This window comes from Melitaea cinxia, chromosome 18 (genome assembly GCF_905220565.1).
Source record: "Melitaea cinxia chromosome 18, ilMelCinx1.1, whole genome shotgun sequence".
In the NCBI taxonomy this organism is placed as follows: domain Eukaryota; kingdom Metazoa; phylum Arthropoda; class Insecta; order Lepidoptera; family Nymphalidae; genus Melitaea; species Melitaea cinxia.
In genome coordinates this window covers 14,306,846-14,333,224 of record NC_059411.1, presented here as the reverse complement: position 1 = coordinate 14,333,224, position 26,379 = coordinate 14,306,846, and the positions used below count along the sequence as shown (strand labels likewise).

At 36.3% G+C, this 26,379-nt stretch overlaps 1 protein-coding gene across 1 annotated transcript in view; it reads right to left on the bottom strand.

Annotated features, from left to right (window-relative positions):
* Positions 1 to 273: 273 nt before the first annotated feature.
* The window catches only part of LOC123662146 (neurexin-1), a 241,188-nt gene continuing 215,082 nt past the window's right edge, over positions 274 to 26,379 (bottom strand). The window contains exons 8-27 of the mRNA XM_045597031.1: positions 24,124 to 24,282; positions 23,319 to 23,471; positions 19,733 to 19,852; positions 17,034 to 17,226; positions 16,218 to 16,409; positions 15,523 to 15,666; positions 14,369 to 14,583; positions 13,625 to 13,733; positions 11,823 to 12,422; positions 11,556 to 11,756; positions 11,029 to 11,145; positions 10,347 to 10,525; positions 9,305 to 9,476; positions 5,105 to 5,322; positions 3,045 to 3,227; positions 2,386 to 2,492; positions 1,962 to 2,176; positions 1,338 to 1,619; positions 933 to 1,075; positions 274 to 375 (exon numbers count right to left, since the gene is read on the bottom strand). Of these exons, the coding sequence (XP_045452987.1) occupies positions 274 to 375; positions 933 to 1,075; positions 1,338 to 1,619; positions 1,962 to 2,176; positions 2,386 to 2,492; positions 3,045 to 3,227; positions 5,105 to 5,322; positions 9,305 to 9,476; positions 10,347 to 10,525; positions 11,029 to 11,145; positions 11,556 to 11,756; positions 11,823 to 12,422; positions 13,625 to 13,733; positions 14,369 to 14,583; positions 15,523 to 15,666; positions 16,218 to 16,409; positions 17,034 to 17,226; positions 19,733 to 19,852; positions 23,319 to 23,471; positions 24,124 to 24,282 (3,804 nt within the window). The remainder of the gene's footprint in view (positions 376 to 932; positions 1,076 to 1,337; positions 1,620 to 1,961; positions 2,177 to 2,385; positions 2,493 to 3,044; positions 3,228 to 5,104; positions 5,323 to 9,304; positions 9,477 to 10,346; positions 10,526 to 11,028; positions 11,146 to 11,555; positions 11,757 to 11,822; positions 12,423 to 13,624; positions 13,734 to 14,368; positions 14,584 to 15,522; positions 15,667 to 16,217; positions 16,410 to 17,033; positions 17,227 to 19,732; positions 19,853 to 23,318; positions 23,472 to 24,123; positions 24,283 to 26,379) is intronic.

Below are 26,379 nucleotides of genomic sequence, written 5' to 3'. Positions count from 1 at the left end.
TTCCTGATTTAGTAAACATAAACACCGAAAACGAGGAGTTTGAAAGAAACACAAAAGAAACATATCGTTTTCGAATGTTTACATGAATTGCAGCCATTATAATTTAAACGACATTTTCTGATTCGGATGACGGTCACGGGAGGATTGTTCCCGTGACAGCCGCTGTAAAGTATCCTAAACGTCGGTCATTTAAAAAACATAATAAACAACAAAATCCGAGAGTTGTTTAGTTACAACGAAGGGAACAGTCGCCGAGTACGCGAGGCCCCGCCCCTACACGTACCACTCCTTGATGCCGTCGCGCTTGACGGGCTGCGGCGGCGCCAGCGGCCGCGCGCCCGCGCCCGCGCCCGCGCTCTGGTAGCTCGAGTGCGCCTGCTGCAACACGTGCCACTTCCAACTTCAAACGCTGGCTAAACTACGTCTGCTAGAGACGCGTTCAAATTCGAATTCCAAATTCAACTGGCAGCTAGACTACTCTGTTGGAGAAGCGTTCAAGTTCGAATTCCGAATTCAAACTCTGGCAGCTAAACTACGTCTGCTTGAGACGCGTTCAAGTTCGAATTCCGAATTCAAACTCTGGCAGCTAAACTACGTCTGCTAGAGACGCGTTCAAGTTCGAATTCCAAATTCAAACTCTGGCAGCTAAACTACGTCTGCTAGAGACGCGTTCAAGTTCGAATTCCAAATTCAAACTCTGGCAGCTAAACTACGTCTGCTAGAGACGCGTTCAAATTCGAATTCCAAATTCAAAGTCTGTATGTATGTAATATATGTAAGAATAAACTTCTACACTTGTCTAACATGGAATACCTTTACCACGCAGGGAGTAAAAAAAGTATAAAATACCTTAAATATAATGAACTAAGAAATAATAAATACTGTAGTGATTTATTAGACAGTTTATGACTCATAATTAATTAGTTTGTTACCTGATTTCCAAGCAACGCCGCACTAGCGCTCTGTTGGTAGCTCTTGTCCTCAGTGACCTTGTACGAGGGGTCGAGGCGGAACACCAGCTTGAGCACGATGATCACGATCAGGATTATAGCGATTAAAACTGAAGCTACTATACCTGTAAAGTTACATTTTTTTATTAATAATAATAGAAAAAACTTCTTCAGAAATAGTACTTCTTGACCTTAAATAAAACTTCAATGTTCCATACTGTATTGGCAGGGTATAATTTGCAAAATTATTATAACACACCATACATAAGGTTTTGTACTAAGCAAGAGAAGTATATGCTTAGAATGTCTACACGTGACATTATTATCCATCTTATATTTACTTATCAAGAACAAATAATTTAAATTAGGGTTAAAAATCAAACTTACCAACAACAGTTGCAAAGAATTCAGACTCGGGTGGTACAACCCTGCTGTCTGTGGTCTTGGGATGATACCACTTAGTGGTAATTTCATTTTCATATCCATTATAGCCTAAGTTCCCTCTGTGTCCCCTATCCTGTTCCTCAATCTCGTACGTGGGTGACCTTGTGTCTACTTCGTTCTTATTGTCTTCGTAGTCTGGTATGTGATGATCTTCTTCTGTGGTCCGGGTTGATTCTGTGTGCTTGCCTGTCATTGTAGGAGTGAAGTGTCCGGCGTGAGAGCGATCTGCTAGAATAAAAAAAAAAAAAACAAATAAATTTTTATTTACTAGTCTTTACCAGGTACACGTTTTCGTAGAAAGTTCGTCGCGTTTTGTTGCTCTTCTGTTATGGTAATTTTGTTAGAAATAAATGTTTGTTCACTCAATATATTTAATAATTTTTTAAATAATGATTTAAATAAACCTAACATGAAATTACATTGTCTTTAGAACCTAATAAAATAAATAAACATTTGTTTTTCAATTCCAATATCTTAAATATAACTAAGATAGCTAACTAGGTATCGATTTTTTTGGTTGTATCGAAGCTTTATTTGTTCATATTATTTTTACTTCAGCATACTTACCATCGGTAGGAGTGGTTCCTTTTTCAGGAGTTGTAGCAGTGTCTAATGTACCAGCATGCATGTTGTCATGGTCTGGTAGCGTGGTCTGATCGCTCTTAGTAGTGCCAGGGGAATCAGTTCCACTATCAGTGGACCCTGGCAAGGATTTATCTACGTGTTCCGTTGATATAACAGCGGTAGGTGACGTCATTGCGTGAGTACTGCTGGCACCAGAACTGTAGAGAGGATATTGGTTAGTGATATCAAATCAGTAGACAGGGTCAAAAAATAATTCAATGGATAAATCAAATTTTGCAAAACATGTAAGCCGAGCAAACATGTGCCAGTAAGGACAAAAGCGACATAATACTATTGCACATTTAAATAAAAACTTCCTAGAGTTGTTGAGTTAAAAATTATGTACATCAAAAGAAGAAATATTTACGTAGTAGGCGGATGTTCTGGTTCAGTGATTTCTTCTCCGCTAGAGCCAGAGCCTTCGATGCAGTCTTCATCGTCACAGGGCTTCATAAGCTTGCCACTAATATCACCCTGAAATAATTACAAATATAACATACAATTTTTTACAGATGTAAATGCATTCATAGTCATTTGTGTAAAGCACATGCCTAAAATGACTGAAATTGTAGCACAACATGAATGTAGCACAACACATCATTTTTTTTAATAAACATAATAGTTACTGTATTATCATAAATTAAAATCGCATGTTTATTTGCCTTATCGCTTCAGCCTGTAATATCCCACAACTGGGCATAGACCTCTTTCCCCATGTAGGAGAAGGATCAGAGCTTAATCCACCACGCTGCTCCAATGCGGGTTGGCGGATATACTATGAGTAACGAGCGCTATCAAGTGTACATAATAACAACCGGGACCGACGGCTTAACGTGCTCTTCGAGGCAAGGTGGGGAGACCCACAAGGATTGCACAAACACCCATTATCATCTTTAATTACACCGCCTTATCATCTTTAATTAATATTACAAATTTAGTCTAAAAAGCAACAGAATGATTCAGTCGATACAAATTTTAAGCTGAGGCATATCAATGATGATGAAGTAGCTTAAAATTAATAAGCACCTTATGTAGCTTAGAAGGCGGGCGGCGGGTAGAGGGCACGTAGACGGGCGTGATGAGGTCGTCCCCGGAGCCGGCGTCGGGCAGCACGCACGCGTCCTCGTCGTCGTCGCGGCAGCCCGAGCCCGCGCCCGAGTACACCAGCTCGTCCAGCGCGCCCGGCCCGCCGTAGCCGGACGGCGGGGTCTGGGGGACACGTTTACTGTATGGTGTATTACAACTATAAGGAGAGTTGCCTCTCTTTAAGTATTTGTTTTTGCCGCGCTTTGAGATGTCACTGTTAGATGACATGACAAGGTGACCTACCGGCAATAAAGCGTCATCTGACTTTGTTTATTCGCAAATATGGAAACATGAGAATTAGTAAAAGAAAGTGATAGCTGGATAGCATAGAACTTAATAGGGGATCAGACAAATTTTCAAAAAGCATTTTAAAATCTTATGGATACTTATTTCCATAAAAAATAAAAACTTACTCATTTATAGCCTTTTAGGTAGGTAATCAAAATCATGTTTAATATTGTGTGATTGTAACACGCCACGTCAGTCATCTGAGAACACATGACATCAAAGGCCCACATCGCCATCGATCACGACCGCTGAAATTGCCGTTCCACTAACAAAAGTCCCCGCGCAGCGCGGCGGCGGGTCGTGAGTGTGACAGTGTGACGGCGCGTCAGTGTGACGGTGTGACGGCGCGCTCACCTGCTGCATGCGGTTGAGGTCGCGGTCGAGCGGCGCGCGCGCGCGGCGCACGTCCCCGCGCAGCGCGGCGGCGGGGCGTGAGTGTGACAGTGTGACGGCGCGTCAGTGTGACGGTGTGACGGCGCACTCACCTGCTGCATGCGGTTGAGGTCGCGGTCGAGCGGCGCGCGCGCGCGGCGCACGTCCCCGCGCAGCGCGGCGGCGGGGCGTGAGTGTGACAGTGTGACGGCGCGTCAGTGTGACGGTGTGACGGCGCGCTCACCTGCTGCATGCGGTTGAGGTCGCGGTCGAGCGGCGCGCGCGCGCGGCGCACGTCCCCGCGCAGCGCGGCGGCGGGGCGTGAGTGTGACAGTGTGACAGTGTGACAGTGCGTCAGTGTGACGGTGTGACGGCGCGCTCACCTGCTGCATGCGGTTGAGGTCGCGGTCGAGCGGCGCGCGCGCGCGGCGCACGTCCCCGCGCAGCGCGGCGGCGGGGCGTGAGTGTGACAGTGTGACAGTGTGACAGTGCGTCAGTGTGACGGTGTGACGGCGCGCTCACCTGCTGCATGCGGTTGAGGTCGCGGTCGAGCGGCGCGCGCGCGCGGCGCACGTCCCCGCGCAGCGCGGCGGCGGGGCGTGAGTGTGACAGTGTGACGGCGCGTCAGTGTGACGGTGTGACGGCGCACTCACCTGCTGCATGCGGTTGAGGTCGCGGTCGAGCGGCGCGCGCGCGCGGCGCACGTCCCCGCGCAGCGCGGCGGCGGGGCGTGAGTGTGACAGTGTGACAGTGTGACAGTGCGTCAGTGTGACGGTGTGACGGCGCGCTCACCTGCTGCATGCGGTTGAGGTCGCGGTCGAGCGGCGCGCGCGCGCGGCGCACGTCCCCGCGCAGCGCGGCGGCGGGGCGTGAGTGTGACAGTGTGACAGTGTGACAGTGCGTCAGTGTGACGGTGTGACGGCGCGCTCACCTGCTGCATGCGGTTGAGGTCGCGGTCGAGCGGCGCGCGCGCGCGGCGCACGTCCCCGCGCAGCGCGGCGGCGGGGCGTGAGTGTGACAGTGTGACGGCGCGTCAGTGTGACGGTGTGACGGCGCGCTCACCTGCTGCATGCGGTTGAGGTCGCGGTCGAGCGGCGCGCGCGCGCGGCGCACGTCCCCGCGCAGCGCGGCGGCGGGGCGTGAGTGTGACAGTGTGACAGTGTGACAGTGCGTCAGTGTGACGGTGTGACGGCGCGCTCACCTGCTGCATGCGGTTGAGGTCGCGGTCGAGCGGCGCGCGCGCGCGGCGCACGTCCCCGCGCAGCGCGGCGGCGGGGCGTGAGTGTGACAGTGTGACAGTGTGACAGTGCGTCAGTGTGACGGTGTGACGGCGCGCTCACCTGCTGCATGCGGTTGAGGTCGCGGTCGAGCGGCGCGCGCGCGCGGCGCACGTCCCCGCGCAGCGCGGCGGCGGGGTCGGCGGCGGCGGCGAGGTCGAGCAGGCGCGCCCCGTTGAGCACGAGCCCGGCCACGACGCCGCTGAAGGAGCGCGCGCCGCCGCCGCCGCCGCCCACCGTAACGCGCGACATGCTGTTGAAGATCGACGACTGCTGCCCGCCTGCAACCGACATGCATCACTTTCTAACGACCCTGAGTCGTCAACTTGCTTAAGCTACAAATAAATTGTCATATCGCAGTGCTAGCCAACTACTTAGCTAGAAATGAATTCTATGCCTCCTGTGATAAAATTAATACAAGTCGAACATCGTCACATTATAAAAGAGTAAAAACAAGATTTCAAACAATAATTGATTGTGAAATAAATGGACAAGGTTCAGCTGTTATCGTTCATTAACATTTTAGTTTTTCTGGTAAATATTTCCGTGCTCCTGTGACAAGTGATACCAGTTATAAAACAACATTTAGACCTAAAATATAATTTAAGAAATTCTTGAAAAATTTAACCCTAGATCACCCGTCTCACAGTCGACAGACCCCTTCCGCATTCGGTGTGCAGGTATGTTCCCGACGCCTAACTGCGTTGCCCGCGTCAGTACCTTCCTGATTGGTTAATTATTGTCACATGCGGAAGAGACGCAGTTGCACTCATAACAGTTCCGGAGATATTGCGAATTATTCGACCCACAAAAGAATGTTTAGTGACACCTTGTGAAAAAAAATCTACATTGCTTTTGAATTATTTTTTTTTGTTTATTAATGCTTATATTGGTCAAATGCGATACAATATTGTTTGTCGTTTGTATAATAATAATAAATTTGCCTCTTGGAATGTACGTTGTGAAGCATTTGTATGAACCTTTATATGGAAATAATAGAAACATTACTATAGATATTGGAATATTGGATATGGTTTACTTCTGTTCCTTTAGCTGTATTATTTCTAATGAAATTGACTATTGTTGGTACTGTTCATAGTAATAAGAAAGAGATTCTATCAGAAATTAAAACCCAAAAGATAAGCATGTTGGCACTTCTATGTTTGGTTTTGCTGCTGAGAAAGCTCTAGTGTCATTCAAACCTGAGTATAACAAGATGGTATATTTTCTGTGCACTGCTAAATATCAACCTAATATTAAAGGCGTGACAAGTAAACCAGTAATAATTTATTTCTATAATAGTACCAAAGGCGCCGTCACTACCATCGATAAAATGTGTTCGGGTATGAGTACTAATCGTAAAACTAACAGGTGGTCTCTAGCAGTATTTTATAACATTTTAAATTTGACCATGGTCAACGTATATGTTATTTATGCGCCTAATATGGTCAAGCTAGGTCAAAAGTCCTTGAAGCGTAGAGCTCTCATGCAAAAACTAGCTGATGGCCTTACTGATCCTTGCTACACGAACGCTATGTTACATTAACTTTGAGAAGGGATATTACAGCAACCATAAAAGATATTTTGAAAATTGATGAAGCTGCAACTAGTTCAACTCAAGAACGGATTTTGCGCATATAAAAAACGCAGAATGACCAAATACTCGTGCTACATGTATAAGAAGGCCATTTGCGGGAAGCACACGGTTCTAACCTGTAATGACTGTGAGAAGTAGTTGAAACACATGTTTATTTGCTAAAACTTAATATACAATAATGACTCATCCGTGCCATATTGTTTTTTTTTTTTTTTCAGACATATTATAAATAAAACAAATATTTGTAGTTTTATTTGTTCGTCTGTCAGTCGAATGTTTAGTGACATGGTAACAACGTAATATGTTTAGTGATCTAGGATTAAACTGAAGTATATTGTTTTGTAGAATAATAATAATCTTTCAATAAATAGCCTAGTTTTTTTTTGTAAAAATTTGATTTTAAACGTTATGTACGACAATAACTTCCCGAGTTGCACTTTATCCACATTTATTAGGTGCTACAATTATGTAATAAATGAAACTTGTATAGTTAAACTCATCCAGGTCTCCGTCATTCACTCTGGGCTCTACTACAGATACCCAGCCGCGCGACTGCTAACTTGTGTTGTAGTAGCTAAGGATGGAATGTATCCACTAGGGAGGATACTGGAATAAAACCGGGTTTCACTGCGAACTTGCGGCACAGCGGGTATATCACCCACTACTCTTAATGTAATGATTTACAAAATTGAAACAAAGCAAAACCAGAACGATCATTCACCGACAACATTTGGCATGGAATATGCATAATTTATTTGCAACCAATTTGTTCGCTTTATCTCTGAGGCACGTAATGTGTCTATAGTACAGTGTTACGCCCACGCTGTGAAGAGAGCTAGGATGTTTTCTACAGTCCCTTTCAAAACACCTTGTTAGAATATACGCAGGCAAAATTATTATCCTAATGGGAGACCTAAAACCTAAGACCTAGACCTAACGGTGAGTACCTAGTTCCTCGCACACTACCAGAACAAAAATTTGGCCATCGGAGGATCCCTTTTATTACATAAATACACCTGGACATCTCCCGATGCGTTAGCGACATCCACAGTGACCATATTTGGTGGTCGCCTAAAAACGGCAAATGCTCGATGGCCATCATAATACAGCAGGGTAGGGCGAAGGTATAACGTACGTAAACTAGATGCACTTATACAAGAAAGTTTTCGAAAGAAGAGTATAGTTGCGTTTCTTCTTTGGAGGTAGATGTCGTCAGAATAGACTCTCGCAACAAAATAGTCTAACATGAAACGAACTCCGGACACCAAATGAAAAAGCACAATGAGTGGATAACGCAATCGACGTGAGACCTCACTGAGGCTCGTAAGACGCTTCATGTAAAAATCCTGGAGACAGGCAGCCATACGAAATAGGCCAACCTTCGCTTGCAGTATCGACAAAGGGATAGGTGCATTTATCGTTACACTAGAAAAGATAGGTGGCAATGGGCTGAGGATGTGGCAATCTAAGAGACCTGTATAAGGCGAAGAAAAATCTGGCTGGGACATATGGTTACAGGAGAAAGCCTTTACGAAACAAGCAACGAAGACTGATCACGACTTCTGTGGAACGACTCAAACGATGACGCGAACACGTCGACGAGATGATACGTGTATCGACTGCAGTATCATCTGGCACAACGTTTCTCAAAGAAAATATAAAGATATTAAATATAAAATTATTTTTGTTAAAATCATAAATGGGCGTAACTTCACATATCACAGGAGGCACGCAATTTAGGGTTATACATAATTTTAAAACTATTCAAAATGTGATAACCACAACGATTCTTACGTGATGTGAAGGAACTATTATGGTAAGATACTTGGAATCGGGAGTAATTATTTCAAGCTCTTATTAGGCAAACCAAAAAAAAAAGATTACGTGAGGCCATCAAGGAATAAAAGAGTGGAAAACTTCAAGCACTCCAGCTATTTCATCAACAACGCACCCGCACACAATGACTCATCAGATGTGATAGCTGTTAATCAAGAAATGGGATGACAATAACTTTAACACATTCGCTAGACCCTAGCCTCCACTTCTATCTTTTTCCTCAACCCAAGAAATAACGTAAAGTAAAAAATTTGAAGACGATATCAAGATGATAGATGCTGATGATGCATTTTGGAATGTTAAAATTATTTCATGCAAGAATTTAATTTAATCAAATAGATTATTACTAATATTATAATAAATCACCATTTTTTCAAGAGTAATTCCGTATTTCTTGTGGGTTCTTCCTTGCAGAAACCACATTCCAAATCGGTGGTAGCTTCACGTTTAGCAACAATTAATTAAAACATATATAACTTTAATTTTTAAATTGACTGATTCGAAAGCGCTTTTGAACCGTACATAATGAGATACATTTTGATTTTTGATTTTTAGTATTTTTTTTTTTAGCTCACAAAAAAGACGGAATAAGTGTGTTTATTGCTAATACTAAATAATTAATAATTGTTTTATTTTGCTGAAAGTAGGTAGTTTAAATTATTTAGAAGATCCGTGCTAGATTAAAAAAACTGTGTGGCCACAGTGACTTCCCCAAAATAATAATGAGTACTGCGTTTTTTCTTTTCATAACATTGCCAATTTATAATTTTATTACCATAATAATCTTCTAAATTTTCCATAATCTCAGTAATATTTCAAATGCCACTTACCCTGCGGGTGTCTTATATTAACAGCATAGTTATCTAGCTGTAACGCTGCTCGACTGCCGTTTCTAGTGAATCTAGCGACGTGGTAGGCGCCATCATCCACTCTGGCCGCTTCATCACCTAATGGATGATCACCATCACCAACGTTGTATACCATGAAGAGGTTTCCACGAATCTGATAAAGTTAACATAGTATTGGAATATTAAAAGGTAGTGTAAAATTCACAAATAAAAATATATCAGAAATCGGTCAAGATTTTTTTTAATTCCCTTATTTGAATACAATAACACTTGAAATTTGAATAAACATCTATGTATGTACGTGGTTTGGAAAAAGAAACAGTATATTATTTTGTGCCTTTGTGAATTTAATAGCAAAATAATGATGAGAATATTTTGCTCGTCACTTATTATTTCATTACCTAATCATATGATTTAAGAAATTATTTCTCAGAAACAATTTACAGTAAATACTTGAGAAAACAAGATTACATAAGAGTATTTAAATAGTTGTATTTTATTTAATATTGCTATTTTGTTTGTATATCATACTTTTTTTTAACATATTTGATTCTTACAGGAGTACGGGAGTAATGTCATTCATTTGTTTCGTCAGCTATTTTTGTGTTAGTCCTTTTTTAGTAAATGATAGTTAAGTGTTAATCTTTTAAACAATTTCACTTACACCAATGTACATACATAATATGCTATATTTACATATTTGCGACACTGTCATCAAACCAGTTTCTTTGCACACTTTTTGTGTACGAAATAGATAGCTACAGTGAGTAAGTAGTTTTATGATTTCGTTTTGCTTTTTTTTAGTTAGTACTTGCAGATTCGGAACATTAATTGTGACTTTAAAACTTTAGCAAATCCATTGAAAAAATAACTTTTATATTAATATTAATAACAGTTTAAGAGTTGAATATCGTTGATGATACTGCTATACCGCGTAACCAACAGTGGCAAGAAGGTCGTAAGTTCACGTGATGAATTTTACAGGAGATAGAAAAACTTAATATTTTTGTGTTTCATTACTTACTATTTCCATTTGCATATAATCCTGCGTGTTGGAAGATTCGATCCTCAGGAGTACGGCATCAGACTTGCTAGTGACAAACCCCACAGCTACCTTATCGGTTTCGGTGTCTGCTACCGCGCTTGGTGGAAACGTGTATGTTATAATACCTCGACCAGGACCGAATTCATATGCGATAGATTCTGAAAAGAAAGACAAATATAGTAAATAACCTTTGTAAAAAAATAATTACTTCTAGCAGTTTTAGTTCATAGACTGTATCCATTTCGTAAAATGGGAGAAAAATAAGTTTATTAGTTTATTAACATTATTTTTATTACAATTTAAAAATAAACATCGACATAAAAATGTACAATTTAAAATACACCACGTCTTTTTATATATTTTGCTGTTATAATATCACTATCAACCATCTTACACAATTAAGCGACAAGATATAGCATCTAGCTGTTCAAGGCAAGGCTTTATATTAAAAACCTTCGAATTATCTAAGCTCAAAATGTGACCGTTTATTGGCATAATTTTGTTACAAAAAAAAAATAACCCTAACCCAACTTCAAAATAACGGTTCCTAATCTAAAGCCTAGCCCAGTTCAACGACGTATGGTACAAATTGTCTTATACATGTACGTCTGATTGTAGTTCTTTGGTTTTATTAGCTCTCATATAAAAATATTTTTCTCACCGTCATAACACGTGGGTCCAGTAAAGGAAGTGAGGTCACAGTCACACACGTAAGTGTTCCACTGTTGGACACACACGCCCTTGTTGGCGCACGCGTTGTGCGTGCACTTGGTCGGACCTGACAACACACAAGGTAATTGTTAAAATAAACAGCTTACCATTAAATAAATGTTTGGTAAAATATTAATCCAGAATATGTATATTATTATACGAAAATAATTAAATGACTGTCCAAATATGACTTAGACCAATTAAAGTTATCAAATTATTTAAAAAAAATGTAGGGTAAATTTACAAAAAAAAAAAAGTGAGGACTAAAATGTTGTACAACAATAGCAATACTGCATTATATAGTTTAGAAAACAATGTTCAAAATAATAATTTTGATTATTTCAAAAAAATGTAGCGCAATTTTACAAAAAAAAAAAAAAATATAGGCACTAATATATTACACAACAACAGCAGTACTGAAGTATATATATAGTTTAGATTAGAATATTCGAAATAATAATTTAGCTTTTAATATACCTTCACACCCCGAAACTAATGAAGAGCTAGGTACAACAGCGTCTTCGATCAACGATGGTGATTCGCCAGGAAGATCTAAGCTAGACATACATCCTTCAAATCCTTGCCTCGATAACACTCCCACTGGTAATGACGTATACATATCCTTCGGTACCCCACCAACGTATAAAACACTGTCCAACTCCAACATTAGGTTAGAACCTATAATAAGAAATTTTTAGTATTATTATATAGATGTACACGCAATCACAAAATTTTTGATCCTACCTGTAGTATGAGTCTCCAAATCTTCATCAACTTGCATCGTATGAACTTTTGGCGTTGGTCTCCTTATTGATACTGTATGCCACCTGTTATCGTTTAGGAAATTCTTCAATTTGTCTTTCATTGTCACCACCCCATCTCCGAGATTGAATACACAGTGTATGTGTCCGTTTACTAATTCAACAGCTATAAAATCCTGTTTCTTTCCTCCATTATAAAATAACAATCCATCCATTTCAGTCGTTCGGAAATAGAAGTCGAGATATGTATTTCCATAAGCCTTAAGTAATGGTAAACCAACATATGTATGTTTTGATTTAAACGTAACAGCCTTATAAACATTCAAAGAATCAGGCTTCACAAATTTTCCCGTAAATATTATATTAGACGCATCATATATATTGTTATTTTCATCAGAATTCCCAATGCCGAGAGTTTTTGCCATGTCTATATATTTTATACCGTTGAAAATAAACTTTTGAAGGTAGCCCACAAAATTAGGTAATGTTGACGTCATTTGAATTTCTTCTTCCGGGTGATAAAGACCTCCTAAATGCAAAGTTGATATTTCTAAAGTAGATGCTTTCCCTAGAATTGTTTCAGCTGCAAAACAAATTTATTGATTGACAAAATAAAATAAATGATTCATTTTAACATTTAGACACAACATTGACCTTCAAATCATAGAAACCAGCAAAGTAAACGCCTTAAATGTTCACGATTAGCAGCCTCAAAACATATTTACACTCCGGAGTCTATTAGCCCAATAAATTTTGCAATCTACTAGCCAAGCTCCACAGAAAATATTATTCATAGGTCTAAATTACTTTAATTGAAAGTGTAGTGACAAAAATTATAATTTATAGCGATTTTACACTTAAACATTATCTAGCTGTAGCTAAACTAGTTTTAATATAACTTTAAACTTTTGTAAATCCAGGAAGAAACTACGTTACAACTGTTGCAGTACCTAAAAGTAGATTAAAAGTCAAATACAAATTAATTCGTGTCGTTCATTGTGTACGAGAAGAGACAAATGTTCAGAAATAGTTATGTCTAATTTAGTGTGTAATTACTTGTTAGAGACATCTGTTCTGATAAATAAAATTATATTATTAAAATTTTATAAGAGTACGCTCAAACAAGATGTTACACTAAATACACTACTTTTTGAAATAAAGAATAGGAGTCTACGGGAGAAAGAAAAGAAAAATCAAACAAATTAGAAGAAATAAAAGCGTTAGAAGAACAGAAAAGTGAAGGTACCAAGTGCCAGCTAAAACCAACTGAAAATAAGCTTCTAATCTACAACTAATAGGACATTTAACACCAAGGAACTCCTGCGATAGATTTAGCGTTAATAGAAATTAACAATATTTCAATCACACTAAGGTTCATAATTGCACATTTTTCAATCTTTTTTTTTTTGAGCTTTACATTTTAAATTTTCCTGTGCAATTATTCAACTATTTCCATTTAATATTGAAACGTTTCTTACATTAACTCTAATATTGATTTCGCTTTGTATTTTATTTACACTTAATTTTTAGAAATATTTCATTTGTATGACTTTAAATTTTTAAAAATCATTAAGGAGAAGTTTCGTCTCCTGATCTTTATCAATTTCTCTTGCATTCTCAATACTAATGTAATCATTGACAAATCTTTCATAGATAATGTTTTCATGTCATTTTATATTTTCTGGTATCAACAGAGCAAAATCAAAACCAACCTTATGTTCCACTACATTAGGGTCAAAATAAAAATGGTGCGGGTGCTGTCCCGTGCATACGTACATAACATACCGCGGACTGACTGCCCTCCGTCTACCTGCAGCCTGAGGTTCGATGCCCGGCGCGAGAACCGTACCGTGTGCCATTTGTCATCGGCTACGTTTGTACCGGCTAGAAGATTCTATAAAATTTTATATAATGGTATCAGAATTAATTTTTATACCAGAATAACTGTAAAAAAATATAGGTATATGAAGTTCTAGATTTGTATTTTTAGATTTTGTTTCTTAATTAAAATAGACGTTTTCAAACATCATCTTTTAGAGTCTATGGACAAATACAGTTCTCAAATGATCGCTCTCAAACGCTAAATATTGAAGTCTTGTGAAAAGCATATTCATTCTTTCTTGTTTGTCATTTTCTTGTCTCCATACATAAATGTTTTCGAAACAACACGTTTAAGTACATACCTATGTATATACGCGACCGCAATCGATGATGTTTCGGAACCAACTTTAAATCAATTTCTTTGAAGGAAAACTTTTTTTACGAACCCTTGACTTGGAGAGTAAGCTGGTGAATGCGTGATGAGAGCGTTACGAAAAGTGTGATCAGGTGAAGCGAACGAAAATTGAGAGGAAAATATAAGTTAGTGAAGATAGAAAGAGAGAGAGTGTTACATTTCGTAAGTTTTACTTCAGTCGTCTAAAGATCACTCTTCTTGTATTTTATCTTAATTTTTCATCTAAAAACTAGGACGAAGAAAAAAGCTAATGGTATAAACAATATTAAAATTGATAGTAACAATTACCGTACCTTTTCTCTGTCACCTAATCGGACACTTGCTCTAACTCTTCCAGCAGCCACAGCTAGTTCGATCCTATCAGCTGAATGTTCCGACGCAGTTCTGAGAAGTAACCCCGCTTTAGTAGTACGGAACCGTAGGAGAAGTTCCTCAGTTTGAGTGACGTGTTCCGATCCAAGGGCAGCTGTGAGGTGCTGACTACCATTTAGGTATATTGTTGGTGATTCTGTAATTTCGAAGTGGTATAATTAATTTATGGTTGATCACTTAAAAAACAGTTACATGGACGAATATATATTATTATACATTAATTCATAACTGTCGTGATTTATAGTTTTACTTTATATTTTGTATTTATATAAGTGTATGTATATATGTGTGTATGTGTTTTATTTATTATATACTAAAATATTTACTTATTTATATATAAGTTTTTTATATTTATGTAAGTCTATCATATCGTAGTTTATTCTACGGATGTCTGATAATGCCTCGGATTTTTAATATGAAACATGTAAACAATTTGTTTAACGTTATTTATTATTGATTTTTCCTCCTTAATATGTGCACACTTCTAACCGCTACTGCTGAATCGTGTTCAGTACCCAAAGGTTATCTGGAAGAAATCGCTATTTAGCGACAAGATCGCCTTTGTACATCTTGTATTGTATCTTTCTTTATATGTGTCTGTATTTTGGTGTACATTAAGAATACATAAATAAATAAATAAAATAAAATAAAATAAAATGCTGTCGAATTATTTCATCATCGTCATCGTCATCACTTCAGCCTGATACAGTCCACTGCTGGACATAGACTTCCACAAGTTCGTGCCAAAAATGGCGTAAACTCATGTATGTTGCCCATAGTCACCACGCTGGACAGGCGGGTTGGTGACCGCAGGGCAGCTGAATTATTTATTTTGCAGAAATAACTAAACAATTAATGTTTGAATGGTTGTGTTAAGCAAATGTAATTCAACTATATTATTGACCGAAGAAATAACAAGTTTAAAAAATTAGTTCTAATAAAAAAAATTCAGCTAATGTTGTTTTTGAATCTCTAACATTCCATATAAGAAAATTTTCAAATTAACGGTATTCAACACATTACAAAAAACTCGTTATTCTTATTAAACAATAAAATAACTTAAGGTTTCTTTTACCTCTCCCACATGTTGGACCACCGTAATTAGTCGCGGAACAGTCGCAGAGAGGTCGGTTCCAACCTTCTGAACAGATCCCACTGTGCTGACAGGGAGAACTGACGCACTGCTTCATCAGAACATGACAGGCCGGTTTGACTGATGCTGAAATTGTAGTGTTGTACATTTGTAAGATAAACAAGTTTTACAAAAGTTTATAAGTAATTTTGTGCATTATCCAGAATTTCTTTAAATAATCATAAAACTTTTACTCCTATTAGTAATATCAATAATAATGGAATTTATGTTCCATATTTTAACTGAGGTAGGGTACAGCAGGAAATTTCCTGCTCAAAATATTTAGCAGCCCGACTGGGGAAGTAACTCGACGTTACAAAAGACCACAGCTAAATAATACTGCTTTCGAGCAATATTGTGTTCCTGCTGGTGAGTAAAGTGAACAGAGCTGCTTGAGAGAAATGGGCGGCAACTCGCATGCGATACTTCTGGGAATGAAGACGTCTATAGCCTACGGTATTCGTTACCATCGCCTTTTTACGGTCTTAGTTGAAGAAAAAAATGGATTATTGGAAAAGGGAATATTCTACCTCAACTAATAAAATAAAACTTCGAGGAAACAGGCTGTAAGTATATTATAATTTAAATTGAATTATTTAAATTTCGAAATAACTTTTCTAAATAATTTTTCAACTTACCGGAATCCTGCTGTCTCGCATATGCTGTAAGATCCTGTGGCTTTCCATTAAGTACCAAATCCCGAATACATCCAACGAAGCCCTGTCGTAGAGCCGCTGTCCACAACGCTGGAGGTGTTCTGGAGGCTGAATACTCTGATCCAAGACCACCAACGAATAGAGGACCATCTAACTCGAGTTGATTTGATTCACCTTTAACCAATACACATTATTTTGCTGCTATTACTCACAATCGCAATTTAAACAACTAACAAATTAATGGAACACAAATAATGGTTAAAGACATTGTCGCGAAGTCTGTTGCGAATAAAGGATGAAAAATAGTTACTAACATTTATATCATGTTTTTAAATTATTAAAAGATACACAAAATTTAAAAATCGTAGAAATTAATCAAAGACGAAGCGTTGGCGCTGTGTTAACATTAACTGACGAATGCGCTAGAATAATAGGTTTGATTCATGAACAGATATTTTTACAGACTGTACAGATGTTTGTAGTGATCGGGATGTATTTCTACTTGTACACTTTCAGTGAGAGGCATTTCCATTGTTTTAATTCAACATATTTGATAATATTTCTTTCAATATTTTTAATGATTGTGGAGCATCCCTACTGGGGATACTGCTTTCGAGCAGTGTTATGTTTCTGTGGTAAATAAGGTGGCCAGAGCTCCTGGATATGTTCGAGGATAGGGTTGGCAATGTACTTGCGATGCTTCTGGTATTGCAAGCCTCTATCGACTAGGCTAACTGCTTACCATCCGCGAGGCCGTTAGGTTGTTTACCGACCTAGTCGTATAAAAAAGAATCTTACCAGGTGTTTTAAACTCTGCATTAGCCCCATCAACAGTGACTCTCCCATCTCTACCAGTTCTTCTCAGAAGAAATTCGTGCCAGTGTGAATCGTCAACCCTTCGTCGAGAAGCCCTAACTCGAACCCCACCAGACCCTAGATCAACGTGGACGTATATGTACCCATTGAGAATTTCTACCGCAAAGAGATCCGCCTGGAAGACACAGAAATAATAAAGGCGATAAAGAATTAGTTGATTCTGAAGAGATCAATGAAATTAAGTAAAAAAAAGCGAAGTTACCAATAGACTTACATAGAAGAAAAAGTATAGAGAATATATATTAAGAAATAGACCTCTATTTAGTACATTTTTAAAGTTTAGTACATAGTGTATCTATTATTTGTCATATTTTGGAGTTGATTCTAATTACATACATTTTAAAATTACCTTCTTTAAGAATTTTAAGGAAAATAAGTTATAAGAGGTCGGTTACACTTAAAAATATTGTCCCATTGCATATAGCTTTCCTTTTTCATCGGATAATTTTATGATACGTTATCGAATATTTTGTCAAATACAATCCATGGAACTTAAGAAACCGACCGATGGCGGGATAACCATCCAACTGCTGGCTTTGAAATACACAGGCCGAAGACGGGCAGCAGCGTCTTCGGTGCGACAAAGCCAGTACTGCGGTCACCAACCCGCCTGCCCAGCGTGGTGACTATGGGCAAAACACATGAGTTTACGCCATTTTTCGCACGAAGTTGTGGAGGCCTGTGTCCAGCAGTGGACTGTATAGGCTGTAATGATGATGAATGATGAATCCATATATTGTACTCAGTCTAACATTTGGAACATTTACTCTTACGTTTTTTTTTTTTTAATAAAAAATTATTTATTTAGAAAAAACGTTTACATGTTTAGAAAATATTGTTCAATTGATACACTATATAATTTAGTTCTGAACTAAGAAAAATGTTTATTGGAATTGACATAAAAAAACGGAAATAGAAATACAAGTAAAAAAATTATTCTTAAAACGAATACGAGTGATTATTTCATATTAGTAACTATTAGAGACACGGCCACAAACTAATCCATACTGTTTGATCTTCGTTATGCAAATCCTAAGTAAGAGTAATAGGAATCCCTGCTATACGAGATAGATTATTCAATGGGTTCTATCTACATATATTGTAATAGACCAGTTATGCAATATACATAAGATTTACAGTTTAATATTAAACAATAAAATAAATAAAATATGTTATAAAATACTTTTAAAATCATTCTACAAATTTCTTCTTTTATTTTAATACAAAGAGTTATATGTACAAAAATAACTTAGAAGCATTCATTAAATCGTAACAAAGAACCACTATACTTGAAACGAAACACAAAAAGATAACAAGTAACTGAAATATAAAACCTTTCTCTAAAAAGCAGAATAAAAATTTCCAATTCACCCATCGTAGTACATGCAAAGTATTCGCAAACAATCTGAATACTAACATTCGCTAAAACTAGACATGCAAATTGTAAGCTTGCTTGTACTGTCTAACGTACCTAATATTTCTGACACTCACAAAGAATAGAATTAATAAAAGATTTTTTTTTAATGACAATTGAAACAGAAAATAAAAATTTATTATCTTGCCCAAAAATGTAGGTGGAAATTGAATTAATTATAATCAAATCTTGACATTTTTGTATTCTGTGCTCTGGTTGAAGTAAGTGGCTAAGTCCTAACAATATAACAGCGGATAATGCAAATAAAACTAATAATATATCTAGAAGTATCTACGTTATATGTGTATCTAAAACTATATTTTAATCTTTTTTAAAAATAATTAATATGATAGTCAAAACCGTGGGATTATGGTGCGAATTTGTGTAGGTATTAATAAAGCCTTTCTCGAAAACAACGTCCACAGTATAATACTGGCGAAGCCGTCGGAACCAGGTGCTCGGGATGTTCTGTGTACCACTGTGCTTGGGGTTCTACGTGCACATCAACCACAAAATAAACAACACACTTCAACATTTCCAAGTGGGTGAAACTTTATAAGGTACCATACACAAATTCCCCTACGTTTGTGTTTCCGATTTTTGTTCAGTCTCGTTACCTTGACCTACCATGCAGTATTCTCAGTGGATGAAACGAAAAAGAGAAATTAAATGTAAAACTTTAAATTATTTTCAGCAATATTTAATCGTTGTTACCGATTCAGATTTTAGCGAAATTAATTCTCCGACTCATCCACTAAGTACAATTTATAGGAGATTGCAAATTTTTGTTCAAAGACCTCTCTTTAATTAGATGCTTGAATTATTATCTATCCTCTATGTATTTCTTTGATGTCTTAAATAAAAAACGAAACAAAAAAATTCAATCAAGAATAATTTAACACAAATTATAATATTCCGATTTTTTTTCCGAATACACATTTTAAGGGTCTTTGATAAGTTCGTTACATAAAATATTGATATTGAATAAAGTGTATTAAATGTTTTAAAAGAAATGAAAGACAATCTTATTTTGCAATCTCGTATAAAATATTTCAATGGTAATGAAATTGATGACGAAGCTTCAGGTGACAATTTGAAAAATTGAGAGGTTTCTGATAAAGATGTTGATGATAATGATTCTGATGGTAATTGTCTTTAGTGGTCTCTTTTGTGGTGACGGTCCAACCCCAAAAGCTTCACCCCTTACCGTGCAACCTACCCTTGGTGGCTTCGCGCCCATGTTGAAGAGAATTAGTCCATTCGGTTCATTCGTTCGGAATTTGAACGAAATAGTTCCAGTCTTCACCGCTTCCCATTTCGGTAATATCTGTAGTGAATAAAAGCTATAAATCATCACAGAAAAATAGTAGTTTTATTATAATATGATTCCTGGAGCGTTCTGATAATTCAGATAAGGCATTTGAACAATTAAACTTAATTACAAAACAGTATCGTGTATTAAAATGCTATAAATTACAATCGATTCTCGACGGCCTTGTTTTAAATGACCAGGGTTAAAGCAATTTCTGTATCCACGTCACGATAATTTTCATTCGTATTATTACGTTCGTAAAAATAAAAGTAATAGCTAAAATAAGTTTCATAAAATTTACATGAAAAATCAAGTATTATTAGTGTAAAGAATTTTTAAGTCTTAAATCGCATAGCGCCAACCTAAATTCTCCGATTAAGCCACAAACTTCCATTATCCGACAGCGTTGAGCGTACGATCGCTTAATATTTTTACGACAACCCTTTTCTCGAGCCATTTACAGTAACGTTATCGAAATATTAAATCAGTTATTCCATCAACTCCACCTGCCTGTATTTGCAGTAATTATAATAATATAACAACATTACTAACATTTGCCGAAGGTCAAAGTGAGCGTGGGTAAAAACAAAATTAGGCAATTCAAATACATGAATGAAATTAATTATTCATTCAACCCCCTTAAGCTGAGGCCCTTGAATGGTTTCAGTGACCTTTAATACGGACGAAATCCACTTCGCTCATATACAAAATATTTTATTTGAAATGTGTTTTTGTATGAGAAAAAATGTTTTCTAAAATTTAATTACGCTTTCAATATAATGTGACAAAAATAGGTCGTGTGCTATATTAATATTTGAAGCATTAGTCTTTCCACAGGAAAATGTTTTTTGGTTGATAGAGAAAGTTTTAGTATCGATTTACTTTTAATTGTATCAATTATTTTAATCGCGTTAATTATAGTCTTTAAGGTTTTAGTAATTTCGTCGAATTTACGTTGATTACATAAACACACGCAAAGTTTATTTTATATTTAGACTTAGTTCCTTCGCTGTTAATTAGTAAAAGAAGAAGTATGGAGGATATTAGTAATAATTGTGTTTGCTCACAAACGAAAAAAACCGACTTCAATTACATTGACGAGTAATACAATGTAGATCGACGAAAAAATAGTCAAGTAACTACGCGTTATCAAAGATTACTCAAAAAGTAGTTATCAGATCTCGATAAAATTTATATGTGACCACATGATAAACATCACCTTTCGATTAAAAGAAAATTTGTCGAAATCGCTCCACCCAGTCAAAAGTTCTGAAGTAACATACATTAAAAAAAACAGTCGAATTGAGAACCTCCTCCTTTGTTGGAAGTCGGTTAAAAAGTATCGTTAACCTTTAACAAATTAATTTAAGACCCTCATATATTTATAAAATTTAAAAACTGTTATAAATTATACCTGTAATTTTTTTTTTCTTTTAATAAACGCTCTTTTTTAATTTATGTCCCTTTGCCTTACGCCTTCTAAACCTATAATGTAACCAGAAAACTTAAAAAAAATCTTACCACGAACAGTTTTGATAAATAAACATCTGACACACAATATTATAACAAGCTATCAAACAAAAGCGAAGTATATATATAACCTAAGGTGTAAATTGATTTAATGAATCAATACCGACTTACATTGAGAAAATTGGCCTAAATTGATCGAAAATGATAATAAATTGGATGAGATTTAACAAGAAAGAACTTACGAAATTACTATATCGTTTGACAGACCAAAAATGATCTCAATAATTTATCAAATATTTATTAATACAAGAACAAACTAGTAAAAACAAGTAATTTATCTTTTCGCTTGACAAATAATAATATAGTTATCTCCTGATGATAAAGATAGCCTATCAGTTACGTGTAAATTAAACTACAAATTTTGGAATCACAGCGAATATCTAATAGATAAAGAATTTGAAGCTGAAATCGGAAAAAGATATTCGAATATTTATGTTGGATATTGTTACGTGTCAAATAACTATCAGCATTTTGGAATCACAGCGAATATCTAATAGGTAAAGAATTTGAAGCTGAAATCGGAAAAATATATTCGAATATTTATGTTGGATATTGTTACGTGTCAAATAACTATCAGCATTTTATCAACAACGGGTGAAAATGACACTCAAATAAAAATCATTAATTTTAAAATGGTATCGTATATCACTTATCAAATCATTTATATGTACCAAACATTGGAGGGTCCCTAAGAGTGGTAGTCAAACGCTTAACTCAAATCCAATACCGATCTAATCAGATCAAGACCACTCCGAACACTCGGTCGAATTCGAGAGTCCGCCGTTTAAAGCACTCTCCACTTTAGTAACGCTATATATAATGGGTCGGGTTATTGAGGACGATTTTTCACGCAGACTATGGTTTTTAATTGGTGCTTATTCCACACGATGGACGCCATTGTAATGTAATGAAGTATGTGAAAGTTTTTGTTGTTCGTATACGCGAAGTTTGGATAGCGGCGCTCCGAATGTTATTCAAACTGAAATGAGTTTATGATTGAAACTATTACAAACTTAGCCTCGAAGTTGGACCTTCGGAAAATTTGCTTCCTGAATATGAAACATGACAAAGGGGAAACAAAGAGACAGAATACATTACAAAGAGAGAATAGTGCTTTAGTCAAACCTTATACTCTAGAGTATAAAATCATTTTAATGAGTAAGGTGTTACAGCGTTTCTTAGACATTAGCTTTTAAGGAGCGTTGAAGAATCGTACAATAGATTTATTAACGAATTTACTATTTTTACAGGTATTAATGTAATACGTTATCATACAATAACATATATATACATGTAAGAATAAAAATTAGTAATTTAAAAACTTTTAAATAGTTTGCTAACTCACTTACTACGCGGTACAAGTCTGCGTAATACCACGATGTACGGTCGACCGCAAGGATAGCTTTTAGAGTACATTCTCTTAAGATTAATTTGAATCTTGATAAAGTTATACCATTACACTAACACAAAATTGCATTAATGGATAATGTACCTATTCACAGCTAAAATTTTGCAAATGTTGAGTACTGCAAATTAGCGCTACTAAAATATTTGTGTCATCCAGCGTTTTCACCTCAATTTATTAAATTGTTTGCATAGTTTAATTAGACTTCACAATCTAATATGTTTTTACGAATTTGCACGAATTTGTTCTGACTTTTTTCTTTCGTTTGTATTTTCAATTTTAATTGCCAATTTATTTATTTATGTAGTTTTTTCGATTAATGATTTATATAAGGCTTAAATAAAAATACTCTGCGATATTTATCAGCTTAATTTATATAATTAATTTTTTAGTGGATTTCATATAATGAAATATTTATAATTATAACGCTATTTCATTTACATCGATTGTCTTATACTTGATGTTTATCCAGCTTCTGTCGAAATTTCGAAAGGAAAATTGTAGAAAAAAACTATCATGAAATTTCTCAAGGTTGGATAAACTTACTAAATGCGCATCTCTTGTGGTGAATGTCACAGGGTCAGCAGAATCAGTAGCCGTACAGGCGTATTCTAGCCTTCCAGTGACGGTGATGAGTTTGCTGCCAGTTCGAGCTAAGTCGATCAGGTTGAGACGAAGCGTGTCAGCAGAAAACTCCACCTACAAATTAGGTTCATTTTAATAACGGCACTTGTATCTTAAAGGCTAGTTGAGAATTTATATAAATAAATATATACATGTATGTGTGGGTGTGTGTGTATAATTTTTTAATATACTAGCCGTGTGAAAACTATATCTCAATCGAATAAGCCGACTCGGAGATTAGCTTGCACAAACGCACAGACAAACAGACAATAATTCTAACAATCATTGTTTGGGTGCTATTTGCGTTGATAAATGTCCCAATAATATTTTTTCTCATATACTTTCCATTGGAGCATTGGAGCGAATTGAAGCAGCGTGGTGGATTAAGCTCTGATCCTTCTCCTACATGGGGAAAGAGGCTTATGCCCAGGAGTGGGATATTACAGGCTGCTTACAGCTTTTCATGTCTAAGACAGCGATCCGTTACCTTTTTATTATATGTATTGATTATTATATGTAAATTATAAAATATATTTTATAAAATATATTTCAGAAAATTTAGTGTTATGCCATTTCTCAATACTAAAATATGAGTTGTAAATGACTGATCCAAATAATGCTAATAATATTTGAGAAACCTCATACTTAAAAATCTTTATTCATCTCTGAAATTATATTAAATCTGCATAAATTTTGTTTTCAATATGAACACTAACAAAATACTAACCTTCTTAAGACAACCAATGAAATTGGTGTGAACCCTAGCTCCCGGTAGTGCCCTAGCGTTTAATGACCCTCCGACATGAGCTCTGGAACTGGCCAACATTGTGAAAGATCCAGCTACGTGAGAATGTTCTGAATACACATCGTCCACAACAGCTGAGACCTGTGAACAAATTAAAAAAATGAAATTATAGATTTTAATCGATTTCAAATATAAAAGTAGCGAAAATATTGTAACCAAAAAAAAATTGTTTTGTTTTTTTTTTTTTTTTGTTTCCAAGATCTTGATATTCACATTCACCATTTTGATATTCCTAAAAGCATTTGTTTTAGAATTGGTATAACATACACTGAATGCATTTTTGCATGTGAGCGCGAATAGCTAAATCCGAAAGATCGGGGAGTAAGTAAAGTTATTTTTATGGGGATCTAATTATAAAAGGAAGATCTATTTAATTTATCATTATAATGCAAGAACTTTTTCGGATTTTATCGCGGTTTATTAACTTTTTTACGTCACAGAGGGCTTGAGTTTTTACGTGACCATTTAAGATATCCGAAACGTCGCGCCTCTTAAAAAATTAATAGGTACTGCGATAAAATCCGAAAAAGTTGTTTCATCGTAATGAGTGAAATTCTTCTATCATCGTGAAATTTTAGGTGATTTTGTTTCAACATTTGATGTAGGCTTTTTGTTTTATGAAGAAAGGCGATTAATCCATCACGAGGCTCTATTTGATTGACAGATATACAAGAGTATAAATACTAGCTGATCTAGCAAACGTTGTTTTGCCATACGGAGAGGGACACCATTATGACCTTGGGGCTTAAAAAATTTCACGATATATTCTCAGACGTACCAAATATACCTACACGAAAAATTTTATAAAAATCGATCAACACGAGTTTTTTTATACATTAGATGATTATAATTATACACAAAGAGTTCGGTTCCTAAGACAAGCACCTTAACGATTAATTTTTTAACAACAGAACGAATTTTTAAGAACAGAACGAATAGCTGATAGATAACTTTTTTAATCATCGCATACATAACTAAAATTTTCAATCACTGCCAACTGCGCCAACGGGCTAGTCATATGTAATTTCATTTGACAGTTGAAGTTACCATAAACTTATTTGAGCATCAAATTTTGAGTTTCAAACATCTTATCATCAGCAACGACGGTATATTTATATTCTAGACTAGCTGTGCGCGCGACTTCGTTCGCGTGGAATTAAACAAAATAATTATTGTTAAGTTCGCAGTTTTAAAATAAAAAAAAAAAATCTAAAATAAAACTAGCCTAAGTTACTCTTTATTTCATCAGCTATCTGCCAGTGAAAGTCCCAACGAAATCGGGTTAGCCGTTTCGGAGATTAGCCGACACAAACAGACAGACAGACAAGTGAATGTAGTTAAAAGCGATTATTTTAATATTACAAACAGACACTCCAATTTTATTTATTTGTATAGATTTAAAAGTAAAATGGAGAATATATAATTTTTGATTCGAATTGAATTTACGACTTATCAAAGTGATACTACTTTTAAATTTAATGCACAATGAAATTCTTATCAATCTTTAAAACAGAATTAAGGAAATATTGTACCTATATAATAATTTTACACGTGAGTTATAGTTACACTTACGGCGTACCAGTTCGGCCTTGACACTATTATAAACAAAACCTTTGTGTTTTATGATAATTAAATAGCGCTTAAAACATGCTAAACCTTAAACAACATAATAGGAGTTATTTATGCAAAATGAAACAACTTTTTTTAAATTTATTTCTTAGTTTTAGGCGAACATTTTTCATTTAGTTGCAAGTCATTACAGACTTTTAGCGTCCGTGACCTTTTTTTTTTTTGAATTAACCTTTTTTATTTATTTCATACTTGCCGAAATTATGTCACGACTTTAAATTAAAACACTAATTATGCTTTCTAATTGTTCTTTAATAAATAAGTGCATAATAAGTTGGAATATTTTAAAAATACAGTATACCATATTACTAAAAATACACTTGCAAATAATATATTGCAATATACTTGCGAATAATTCGCACTAAATTAGTATAATAATTATCACTTTACAAAATTACAAAAAAGTATTTATACGTGAGTTGATTTAAAATTAAACAAAAAATTTACCAACCGTCAAACGTCGTTGTTGAAGTTGATTCAAAATTAAAGCCGTCAGATGGCAGCATTGCTGTATTGTGCCTCAATGTATATAATTTTATTAATTAATTA